Genomic DNA, 12,818 nt, shown 5'->3' with positions numbered 1-12,818 from the left:
CGGAGCCTGTGCTCCGCAACGGGAGAGGCCGCAGCAGAGGGAGGCCCGCATACCACAAAAAAAAAAAAAAAAAAAAAAAAAGTTATTTCCCAGAAGAGGAAAGACCAGAAAATGGGTGTAGCCCCACCCATCAGTTCAGTGCCAGAAGTTCTCAATTTTTAATTTTAATGTTTTTGGCTTTAGAGAGGTAGGAAGGGAGAAAGAGGAGAGGGTGCAGGAGATGAGGATGGGGGTCTATAAGAAGCAGTTTGGTAACATGGGAAGAAAAGTGAAGACAGGATGCTCTTTCCTCTCCAACCTCCCTGGCAAGCAACCAGCTGGCTCTATTTAACTCTTTGTTTACTGGAGCAAGGACAAAGAACATTCTGCTTAGTGAAGTCCTTCCCGACAACAGCTAAATACCAGGGGGAAAAAACTGTGTGCACATCATATAACTAAAACATTTTCCTTGATTTATTCTCCTAAAAATGTGCATAGGAAGGAACATACAATCACCAAAATACAACATCAAATCTGAAATACATTACTGGGAATGTATTTACATACATAGCTGGGAAACTTTAGACAGTGTTTTCATCACTTTGGGATGATGGTCCAGTGGAGATGCTGCAGTTCTCTGCAGCCTTGTAGTCTCGAAGCCACCCAGCATGCTCTCACAGTGGGAACAATGCCTCAGGAGCCCATGTGGTCCATGAGCACAGCGTCTCATTTATTATCCAAGTGGCCTATTCTAGAAACCATCTTTTGGGTGTGCCTCTTCATTTGTTTCTTCTGTCCCACATGCTGAGAGTGATGACAAGGGTCATTTCTAGTTAATGTTGTGGACAGTGCACTTAAAGTGACCTTTCCAACTGAGAAGCAGCTATTCAGTCTGGATTTTTAAACAGTTTTCTCCAAAAAAAAAAGAAAAAGTTGCGTGTATTTCCTGAAAGGTCATACTTCTGAATTCAGACTTAGGTGCCTGTGGCTCTCTGAGTCTTACTTCTTTTCACAAGAAACATGATGTTGTTAGTGTCTGAAAGAGAAAATAACTCTTGGGTTATTTTGCGGGGGCAAAAGGGAAGCGACTGTCAGCAGGGTGGAATATATATTTAGTCTTTCCAGTGGAAACACTACAATAAATACACAAATCACTTGGCAGGGTCTCCTCTCTCTTCTAGCAATTGCATGAGTGAGCTGTACTGAACTAGGAAATGCTTCCTGAAAACAATATTTTCTTGATGACTGGACTGATTTTTAAAATTTATAAAATATTGACTTTTCTGAAGTACCTTTTTCAATTCACCATTTTAGCATTTGAGATATGCTCTGGTTGGTAAATGTTCTGAGCAAGACATTTTGGGCACATCTTCAAAAATCACCAAAGAACTAAAATAGGTGACATATACCAAGTGACCAAAGCACTTAATTCATCTTGATCTGTTTTTTAATTTAATTTTTAAGTTGCTGACAAAATCTGGCATCTCTTCACATCCAGGGCAATTTGGAGCTTTCTGTCTCCCAATCATCAGCTACTGTGTTAGCCACTGAACAACAACAATGTATTATTGGCCTATGTAGAACGGATCTTAAACAAAAGGCTTCTTTTTGATTGTTTGCATTTTTTCCCTTCCCTCTGGTAACCCAGAGTGAAATGTAATAAAAGCTGATACTTAGCAATGCAAAGTTTTAGAGATGCCAAGTTTAATTAGCCTTTGTATGTGATCATGTTGTCTCAAGATGCTTAGGAATAATTTTTTGTTTGTTGACTGTGTCCTTGCTCAGCTCAGACAGGGCAGGGGCCGCGCTGCTGGGATGGAGTGAGGAGAGCAGGCAGGAGGGGATGAGCTCGGGTCTCTTTGCAGTAGTTGTCGAGGTCATGCTGAACTGCAGAGCTCTCACTAATATCCAGCTCAGTCTCACATCGTCTTCCTTGGTGCTTGTCTGAAAGACCTAGGACTTTGATATTTTAAATTGCCTTTGTCAGTACAATTTATGGCTTTGAGTCTTTGCACAAGGCATGTTTCAACGGCCCCAGGCTCCACTGCACTTAACCTTTATCTACACCCATTGAAGGACCTTGCTAACATGTCCATGGTAGGGCAAGGAGGCCAGCCACTCGGATGATGCCTGTGTGCTGGTCGGGCCTGGCCTGGCTCCTGCACTAACGTGCCCCGGAGGCTGGGGAAGGGTACAGCTGGCCAGAGGCTCCCGTCCCTCATATACCATCCTCTCCGATGCAGGTGGCTCAGTGACTGCTGTCCAGCCCAAGGGAACGCTGCACACGATCCAGGTGCTCAGCCCAGAGAGAATGTCCCCTATTGAAACCACGTTGGGAACACGGCCCTTCAAAGCCAGTCTCTGTGGGTCCTTCTGTTATTTGGAAAAGACCATGTCAAATGTCTAACAAAAGTGTTTAAATAGTCCCTCTCCTTTTTGGTGATTTGTGTAGGAAAAGAGGGTTAAATCTGGTGTCTGTCCTTGGCAGAGAAAACTTACATATTCCAGCACTACCATTTATTCTTATAGATCATGTATAGAATATACAGGTGGATATAGATAAGTAATGTTTGAAAATTTAGTTAAAAGTAACAAAATAGGGCATTCTTTGATTTGAAACCCCATTGACTAGAAAAATGGTCTGTACTTTAAGGAAGGAAGAATTTGGCTTGGCAAAGTATGGGCAAAATGTACATAGTGAAGACATTTCTAACAACAATGTTGCCTAAAATTCATGAGAACCTAAAAGGAAACAGAATTCTTTCTCTTTAACCTGTGTCATTTTCAGTGTATGGCTTAAATGGCAAAACACAAATTAAACTTGAATGTCATTTTAAGTTAAAAAATTTAATTAGAGAGAAATGAATTTTTCTCATGTTAACTTTAATTAATGCACTTATTTAATCTTAAACAGTTTGATACTTACTTGGGTCTTCTTCCTTTTGAAATTACTTTTGAAAACAAATATAACAGTTACAGATTCAATTATTTAAAAATACTATTTTCTGTAATATGATAAATGTTTACCTCAGCTTGCTAAACTAAAGGCTGTAATCCCAGCCTTCCAATTTGAACTCATTTCTGTATGAGAGTCATTAAAAATTTTATTACTGTGTAGATAACACAATGGAATAACAGTGTTAATAACTAGATACTGTAGCTGCAGGATTTGCAACCTAGTCTCATGAAGCTAACTGCCCCAGGGCCAGCGGCTGCTCATTTATTTCACCATATTTAAATCAATTGCTAAGGCAGTCAGACAATAAATTGCGTGCCCATCTCTGGTAATAAAATTGGCATCTCAAACAGCAGAGGCTTGCACAAAGATTTAATAGCTCCTCCTTTCGGGATGGATTCTTCTTTGTACCATTTTTTCAGGGAAGGTGCCTAGATGTAAAGTAACATTCTTTTTCTGCCTTCTTGTTACATTCTCTGATTACCACCGTATAGTTGAGTCCAACTTTTTCAGTTTCTGTAAAGCTCCCACTTACTGCTTGAGGGGAATTCTTTTGTCTGGGCAGCAGAACAAGATAACCGACTTAATCTTCGTAGTAACACGTGAGTCGCCATGTATCATTTTAATCTGCAAAACACTAGGGCTGAGTAGTGTCACATGCTGATTTTACTTTTCTATGAGAAAGTGACTCCCTGGTTCAATGATGGATTGCTTGCTCTCTTTAAACAACAGTCAAGATGGTGAATGCCCTGGGGTGATAGACAGAGTGTGCAATGGGAATGGGGGCCAATCTGATGGCCCGGTTCAAGTTCACCTGACAAAGCTGGAGCAGTCTGCAAGCAGCATTTGAGAAAGGATTATTCACACTGGCATTATAGTTTTGAATGCATTTTTCTCCTTGTGCAGCTGCAAAGCTCCCTCACACTGAAGGTTTATGCACCATAATAAAGAGATTTATTTTTTTTTTTCTCTCACTCTCTCTTGCTTTTTACACTTTACACCTAGTTTCTACTGAACTGTTCAGGCAGAGGACATCTGTATAACCAAACTGCACAGAACAAGCATCATCCTCTAAACAATAAAGGTGCTGAAAGACAGTAACAAAAGCCTTACATTTTTGATGTTTGAAGGGACAGAAATTGTTTCCTTACGTTGAACTCAACTCCTCAAACTTAGCTTTTAAAATATTGTCATTTCACAACTCTACACACAAAAGATTATAATACAAATTAATTATTTAGTTCAATTTAGAAAAATGATAATGGAATTTTTCTAAAAATTACTTGAAAATTTCCTAATATCAATTTTGCTATGAGAAATTAAAGAATAGGGGGAAGAAGTTAGAAAAAAGTAAACACAATGAAGCAAAATAGTTTTCCTTATAAAAACAGAGGTGGGGGACTTCCCTGGTGGCGCAGTGGTTAAGAATCCTTCTGCCAATGCAAGGGACACGGGTTCGAGCCCTGGTCCGGGAAGATCCCACATGCCGCGGGGCAACTAAGCCCGTGCTCCACAACTTCTGAGCCTCTGCTCTAGAGCCCGCGAGCCACACAACTACTGAAGCCTGCGCGCCTAGAGCCCTTGCTCTGCAACAAGAGAAGCCACTGCAATGGGAAGCCCGCGCACTGCAACAAAGAGTAGCCCCCGCTTGCCGCAACTAGAGAAAGCCCGCACGCAGCAACGAAGACCCAACACAACCAAAAATAAATAAATAAATAAATAAATGATAAAGTATTAAAAAACAAAAAACAGAGGTGGGGCTGAGGGGAATTTTGCTTTTCTTTCTTTCCAACTTTCTCCAGCCTTCTGTCCATCCACTTATCTACCCACAGCCCACCTTATTGAAGAATGGTTTTCTGAAGGCTGGAGAGCTCAGACATTCTTTACTTCTATAATTAAGACATAAATTATTATTGCCTCTTGCCTCATTGTAGCAAGAGGTAGTTAGCTAATAAGCACTTACTGAGCATATGAAATACATAGAGTTACCATTGATGTCTCATTCATTTACTCACTTCCTTAAACAAAAATGAACTAATTATCAACTGTTAAGCAGACACTATAATATGCAAGTGTGGGATGGGGGATACAAAGAGGCCCAAGGCTCAGTTTAGGCTAGTGAGATAGACAGAATCACCTCCGAGTTGGCCTCCGAGTGATCCCTGCCTCTTGCTATTCATGCCCTTTTGCTCTCCTCCCACACGGTACCAGGGTTGGTCTGTGCGACTAACAGAATATAAAAGTGATGGTATGTCACTTCTGAAGCTAGGTTATAAAAGATGTTGTGACTTCTCTCTTGCCCTTAGATTTTTTGCTCTGGTTGAGGCCAGCTGCCATGTTGTCATATGGACAGGCCCACATGGTGAAGAACTGAGGCCTCTGACCAACAGTCATCAAGGAAGATGCCTCCTGACAACAGTCACATGAGGAAGCTTGGAAGCAGAACCTTTAGTCCCAGTCAAGCTTTCAGATGACTGCAGTCCCACTGACATTTTGACAGCAACCTCAAGAGAGATTCTGAGTCAGCACTACACAGCAAAGCCAATCCCCAATTTCTGATCTGTAGTAACTTTGAGATGGTAGATAACTGTTATTCTCAGCCTCTAAAATTTTGGGGTAATTTGTCATGAAGCAATACATAAATAATACGACAGATAATTATAATTCACCTATAGTGTAGATAGTACGACACAAGGGTATATTAGCTTCCATGGTAACTGTGCAGTGATTGTTGCATAGTTATTTGGGGAGATCAAAGGAGGGGTAACTTACCTAGGTTGTGGGAAGGGAGGGAATGAGAATGAAGGGTATCAGGGAGGATTTTCTCAAGGTGGTGTTGGTTGAAATGAGTCTTCAAGGATGAGAAGTTATAGGGGGTAATTGTCCCTGTAGGTATAAGCATGAAAACACTCACCAAGTGACAAAACATCTTTGTACCGGGGGTGGAAGGAGGCAGGGTGGACTACAAACTGACACCATAAGCAGTTCGGTGTTCCTAGAGAGTACATTACAAGACTGGGAGTAGCAATGGGCTAAAGGAGAAAGCACTATATGATTGTCCAATAGTGTGGACTTTCTACTGAAAAAGAGAACTGTTTGAATTTCTTATTAAATACTATTTTTTGGTGTAAGTAATACATGCTTATTGCAGAAAACTTGGAAAATATAGATAATAAAGAAGAAAATAAAATTCCCTACCACTAATACACTAGCCAGGGAAAAACACAATGCACATTTCCATATAGTGTATATATATATTATTTTTTCTATTTACATATATATACTGAGATTGTGATCAATACTACTATAAATGCTACTTTATAGATTGCTTTTTTTTACTTTGAAGTTTGTATATTATTAAATATTTCTGAAAATATACAATTTCAATGGATGAATAATATTAGGCATATGGATAAATTATAATATATAACTATTTCCCTGCTCTTGAAATATTATTTTTTTACTATTGTAAGTAAAGTTATAACAGACATGCTGTATATAAACATTTGTTCACATTTCTGATTATTTCCTCACTAGAGATTTGTAGAAGTACAATTACTGGGTCCAAGAATGGACATTATAGATTGTCAAATTTCTTTCCATAAAGGCTGTCATAGTTTATATTCCCTTCATCAGTTATAAGAGCGTTTCTTCCAACCTTTCCAGAATTATTACCTTTTAACATATTTGCGATTTGATGACTGAAAATAGTATTTCCTTTTTTTGTGAATTCACTATTTACACTCTTTGTCTATTTTTTCCTCCTTGTTTGTTAGTGTTTTATGGTGGATTTAAAGCAAGTTAATGACATGATAAGGTTTGTATTTAAGAGCGATCACCAGTGTCTCAGAGGATAATGTGGGGCAACACTGGAGTCACAGATCACGCAGACCTCAATTAAGGTTCTGGTCATAGGGACAGAGAAAGAAATGAATTCAAGAAGAGCTAGAGAAGGACTCACAGAGAGTTTCCTCACATTATTACCTTCATCCCTATTCACGCCCCTGTGCATTGCACTCAGGGCTCTGCCTTCTCACCTGTTACCATGGGTAAACTACCCGTGCTTTGGTCTAAAGCCATTCCCTCCATTTGTATAATGATTCCATCCCTCTCACCTACTCAACAGCACTGCACCAACAATTCTTTATTCTGTTTCTCCTGTATCATCATTTCTTCAATCTCTTCTGTAACTCTCCCATCAATATGTTGTACTTTCTCCCATTTACAAAAAAAAATCTGTATCTCTCCTGATTCCACTTTCCCCACTACCTACCACACCATTCCTTTGTTCCCTATTACAGCAAAACACACAGAGGGTTCTATTTGCTCTTTCTCCAATTCTTTTCCTCTCTTCTCTCTTAAACCCTTTTGTGTGGATACACTCTAAGGTAAACCCCAGCGAATCACACCCTTGTATAACGCCCTCCCCTTGAATCTGGGTGTAAGTTGTGAGTGGGTTCTATCCATCAGAATAGACTCTTAATTAGGTTATGTTACACAAAACTCCCTCTTAACCTACTGGAAAGGAAAGAGATGCTCTCCTGCTGGTCTTGAAGAAGCTTAGCTGATGAGAGGCGCTGTGAAAGGGCCCCTTGGCAGGAAGCTGCAGATGGCCACTGGGAGGTGAGCGTGGCCCTCTGCCAACAGCCTACAAAGAAATGTGGGCCTCAGCCCTGCAACTGTGAGGAGATGATTCTGCAACAACCTGGTGAGCTTGGCAGTGCATTCTTCCCTTGTTAAGCCTCCAGATGAGAACACAGTCTGGCCAACACCTTGATCACAGCCCATGGAGACACCGAGCAGAGGACCAGCTAAGCTGTGCCCAGACTTCTGACCCATGGTGACTGTGACATGATAAATGAGTGTTGCTTTGAGCTGCTAAGTGTGTGGTAATTAATTAGGCAGCAATAGAAAACTAACACACCTTTCCATGCAAGTTTTCAACCCCAATATGAACCTATACTGCCCATATCAAGGTCAGCAGGGAACTCCACATCGCTAACTTCAACAATGTAGTTCAGAGTCCTCATCGTTATCTATCAGCAGCATCTGACACAGTTGATCATGCCCTCCTTGATTCATTTTCTTCACCTGATTGAGAGGATTTCCTCTCCTTCATTCTCTTTTTCTCCTTTTAGAACTCCAGCTAGTGACGTTAGACCTTCTCCTTCTTTCCTCCAAATCTCTTAGTCTCTCTTTTATATTTTCTATCCCTTTATCTTTCTGCTGCATTTTGGTTAATTTCTTCACATTTCCCTTCCAATTTAATAAAGCTTACTTGAACTATGCCTAGTCAGCTATTTAACCTATTAAATTATAAATATCAGTGACTGTATTTTTCACTTTTGAGGAAGTCTGTGGCTCTTCTGAAACCCAGCTGGTCTTTTCCTGTATTTATACAAAGCTTAAAAGTATTTCAGAAAGCTAATACTGGATATTTATTGTTACTTTTATACAAAATATAAGTGTATCACATTAAATAAATGAGTAACAACATTAAGGGGAATGAGAATCAGCAGTTTCTGGGCAGCGATTGCCTCTTGGGGGGAGGAGGAAGTAGAGATCAGGGATGGATCTACTGAAGGATTCAACAGTAGTATTACATTTAATTTCTTAAGCCAGATATATGGGTGTTGGTGTAAATAAATAACAATTTAAAGAGATTTTTAAAATGTAATTTTCTTCAAATTCCTCTCAATAGTTCTATTTCTGCCTTTTGAAATACAGAGATATGTATTGTTTCAAAATCTTTATTCCTTTCAAATTCCTGACTTTGCTAGTCTCATCTCACTTAGCAGGTATCCTATCTTTTTCACTTCACAAAGAAAAATGTGTTCTGACATATGCTTTCTAATAACTTCTTTCTCTATTACCTTCAATTTCCAGTTTCTTCACCCATTATTACCCCTTTTTCTTTTATGTTAGTAGAGATATAAATATTTCTTTGTAATATGTTACCAACAAACCATATGTAACAAACTGTGTAAACATCCTGACCTTTATTTTTTTCCGCTTTCATCTTCTACAACAAGGGTTGACAAAGTTTTTTGGTAAAGGGCCAGACAGTAAATATTTTTGACTTTGCGGGACAAGTAGTCTCTGACACAACTGTTCCACTCTGCCACTGTAAAACAAAATCAGCCAAAGACAATACATGATTGGGTGAGTGCGACTGTGCTGCAGTAAAATTTTATTTACAAAAACAGATGGTGGCAGGATTTGACCCATGGGCCAGTTTGCTGATCCCTGTTCTACAACATCCAAAAGGTCACTCTGTTAGTTAGTGGCTTCTTTTTGCTGCCAGCAATCTCTTTTCACTGTCCTCAGGCTCTCACCCAATACATAATTCTATTTCTTCTTTTCTGCAGGATTTTACATTGTCGAACACTCCTTATATTCATTTCTGATTAGTTTGTTTTATGTAAATCTTGGTTTTCATCATCTCTATTTATCCAGTCCTTTGGAGTTTTCTTGGTATTTTTTCCTTTATACGATCTTACATTTAAAGAACATTTTTGGAGATTTAAAAATATATACAAAAGGGGAAAGACTAGTATAATGAATTCTTATATACCCTTCTCCTTGCTTCAAGACTATCAAGAAAAAGCCAAGCATCTTTCACTTTTTTTTTGGCTTTAGTATTTTTAAAAGATGTCACTTCATTAATTTTATCTAACACTCAATACACATTAAAAATCCCTAACTGTCCCCAATTTTATTATTGATTTACTGTCCCACTTTTAGTGATGATTGATTGAGGTGTAGAGTCACCTCATTCTAACAAGAGACACTTCTATCATCAGGAAATTTCAAGGAATTTAGGAGCTCTGTGCCAGGAACCAGGGACAGAGACAATATATATATTTTCTGATTTTTCCAAATGGTGGATAGGGTTGGTATGGTGAGCTAATTTGTTTATTCCCTTTCTCAAATGGAAAACTTTAAGTGCTTCACTATTAATTATGATATTCCTTTTAAAAAAAAAGTTAAAATACCCTTTATCTGATTCAGAACTTTTTCTTTTATGTCTAGTTTGCAAAGAGTTTTTTTTTTTTTTTTTTTAATTTTATTTTTTTAATTTTATTTTTTTTGGTACGTGGGCCCCTCACTGTTGTGGCCTCTCCCGTTGCGGAGCACAGGCTCCAGACGCGCAGGCTCAGCGACCATGGCTCACGGGCCCAGCCGCTCCGCGACATGTGGGATCTTCCCGGACTGGGGCACGAACCCGTGTCCTCTGCATCGGCAGGCGGACTCTCAACAACTGCGCCACCAGGGAAGCCCCCAAAGAGCTTTTTTTTTAACCATAACTGATTTGTCTGCATCTTCGAGATTATAATATGATTTTCCTCCTTTATTTTATTAATAAGATAAATTAAAAATTTTTCTTTAATAAACTTCTGTTAGTCTGGGTTTTTCAAGAAGCCAACGCCAAGAAGGGATTAGACATATAAGGTATTGATTGGGAGAAATGACTGTAAAGGATCGATGGGAGGGAATAGGAGTATGCAGGGAGACCATGATGGAGGTCTGGCACTGTGCAAGGAGAGGGCAAACAGAGGAGGACTGGGCAGGAAGAGTCTCAACAGAGACCACAGCAGAGTTCTAAGAAGGTTCTGGTCAGGCCGATGGGAAGATCTTGTGCATAGTCACCCGTTAGAAGTATTTTGAGCCTGGCATCCTTGCTTTACTTAGTCACTGGCTGAGAGCACACTGGGGGAGCATGACTTCAATTGTGAACACAGTGGTAGATCGAGAGGGGTGCAAGGTGGGGGTGTCAGTCAGCTATACTCACCGTTTCAGGAGATCTGAATGGTTCTCACCTGCTCCATGTGCAATTATGAAAAGACATGTGCAGTAAACTCAAACTGAGAAAGGTATAACTATTTAGAATTCAGAACCTGCACGTATGTAGGCCTGAGTCACATCACTAGGTAAGGCACTCAGATTTGCTCAGTAATAGTTAAGGGAAATTTAGAATGAACAGTGGAGGAGGGAGAGAGTGTGTACCAGTTGCAGCCCCGAAGACTAACTACAGTAAGGGAATAGCTCACCAATCTTCTTTCTGTAAACTTCTTTCGGTGAGATCATGGAGGCGCTGATCTCCAAACCTGTGTGAAGCACCAGATCTGTGCGGTGCAAGGGCAGACTGTGGTGGCCATCAAAACACACTGTCTTCCCTCAGACCTCTCACAAGTGTAAATGCACTAGAAGAAAATGTGGGAGGATTAAAAATAACAAAACCCAGAGTAGGGAAGATCTACAGAAGACATATAACCTAGAAGCCATAAAATAAAAGACTGATGAATTCAAGTGTATAAAACAAATTCTGCATGGAAAAAAGGTTCATACAAAGTCAAAAGACAGACAAAAAAATTGGAATGCATATCACAAAGGCCTGAATTCTTTAATATATATATAAAGAACTCCTAAATCAATAAGAAAAACACCAATAGTATCAGTCTTGATGGACAGTGACAAAAGCTCCAAAATTTCCATGGCTTAAGCCAGAAAAGTTTATCTCTCATATGTGTTTTCTGTCCATCGTGGGTCAGCGGGGTTCTCTCCTGTGATTTCCTCACTGCAGGACTTATGCTGATGAGCAGCTATCTCCTGGTGTACGCTTGGTAATTGCACAGAGGGAAAGAGACTCTGCCCTGGTGTTGCCCTGGCAATTTAATATGGGCCTGAAAGTGATACTCATCAATTCCTTTCACAGATCATTGGCTGGAACCAGTCCCATGTTCTCACCTAAACCCAAGGGACCAGGCTGTGCCATAACTGGTGTCCCTGGAAGGAGGGGAGAGCCCGGCATTGGTGGGCAGCACTAAGCGGTCATTATCACTGTAGACAGTCTATGAATTATTTGGTTTCTCAATTGAAGGTCTTGTCAAAGAAAGGCGATGGCATATTTCATTACATTCCACATGCTGGTTATTAAAGAAGTAAAAAATTCCTCTCTTTCCAAAATTGGTAGTGACATCTTTCTGATCAACAGAGTGAATCTGGGGATCTGTGAGGTAGATGAGCCCTTTTCCACTACCAGTCACCCAACCTAAAAGAGAAATACATATGTCTGAGAATTAAATCCTCTATAAATGTCAGTAAAGTGTTTCTGAAAAAAAAATATGTATAATATATACAAGACACTTTAAAAACCTGGTCATCCTCTGGTTTATGATAAATAAATTTCTGTTAAGGGATGTGGTGTTGCATATTCCAATTATTGCTTTAAGAAGAATAATTTAATATTGGGTAATTAAATTTGGCAAATATGACATACCAGACCCAGGAATTAGAGAGCAATAACATGCACTTAGTATAATTATTAAATCACAATATTTTCATGATTCAGAAGTTTCTTTAATGCTTCACTCATTAATTTATACATTCCTCTGTTCATTTAACAAATATTTATTGAGTGTACACACTGTATAAAACACTGTTTTGGGTGCTGGAGATACAGCAGTGAACAAGTTAGTAAAAAATCTCTGTACTCATTTGTGTAACATTCTTGTGAAGGGGGACAGATTAATAAACAATTTAAGTAAAATATGTAATATAACAGAGTGATGATAAACGCTATGGAAAGGGGATAGAAAAGATCTCGGAGGATGGTCATAGAATCTTTACTAGAAATAATTATAATAAAACTCATTTATCATTTAAATGAAGTATAGAATAATGGCTAATAATTCTGATAAATAAAAAATACCAAACTGAAACAAAATTTAAATGTTAATGCAGATTTTTTTTTTTTTTTTTTTTTGTGGTATGCGGGCCTCTCACTGTTGTGGCCTCTCCCATTGCGGAGCACAGGCTCCGGACGCGCAGGCTCAGCGGCCATGGCTCACGGGCCCAGCCGCTCCGCGGCATGTGGGATCTT

The 12,818-nt window shown here is 39.4% G+C and overlaps 1 protein-coding gene across 1 annotated transcript in view; it reads right to left on the bottom strand.

Moving 5' to 3' along the window:
- Positions 1–484: 484 nt before the first annotated feature.
- The window catches only part of ALPK1 (alpha kinase 1), a 133,655-nt gene continuing 121,321 nt past the window's right edge, over positions 485–12,818 (bottom strand). Inside the window, exons 16-20 of the mRNA XM_024119298.3 lie at positions 11,684–11,987; positions 10,987–11,139; positions 8,933–9,059; positions 5,708–5,821; positions 485–1,015 (exon numbers count right to left, since the gene is read on the bottom strand). Of these exons, the coding sequence (XP_023975066.1) occupies positions 11,788–11,987 (200 nt within the window). The 3' untranslated portion in view covers positions 485–1,015; positions 5,708–5,821; positions 8,933–9,059; positions 10,987–11,139; positions 11,684–11,787. The remainder of the gene's footprint in view (positions 1,016–5,707; positions 5,822–8,932; positions 9,060–10,986; positions 11,140–11,683; positions 11,988–12,818) is intronic.

Source organism: Physeter macrocephalus, chromosome 7 (assembly GCF_002837175.3).
Source record: "Physeter macrocephalus isolate SW-GA chromosome 7, ASM283717v5, whole genome shotgun sequence".
Lineage (NCBI taxonomy): Eukaryota > Metazoa > Chordata > Mammalia > Artiodactyla > Physeteridae > Physeter > Physeter macrocephalus.
This window is presented reverse-complemented; position numbering and strand designations above follow the sequence as displayed.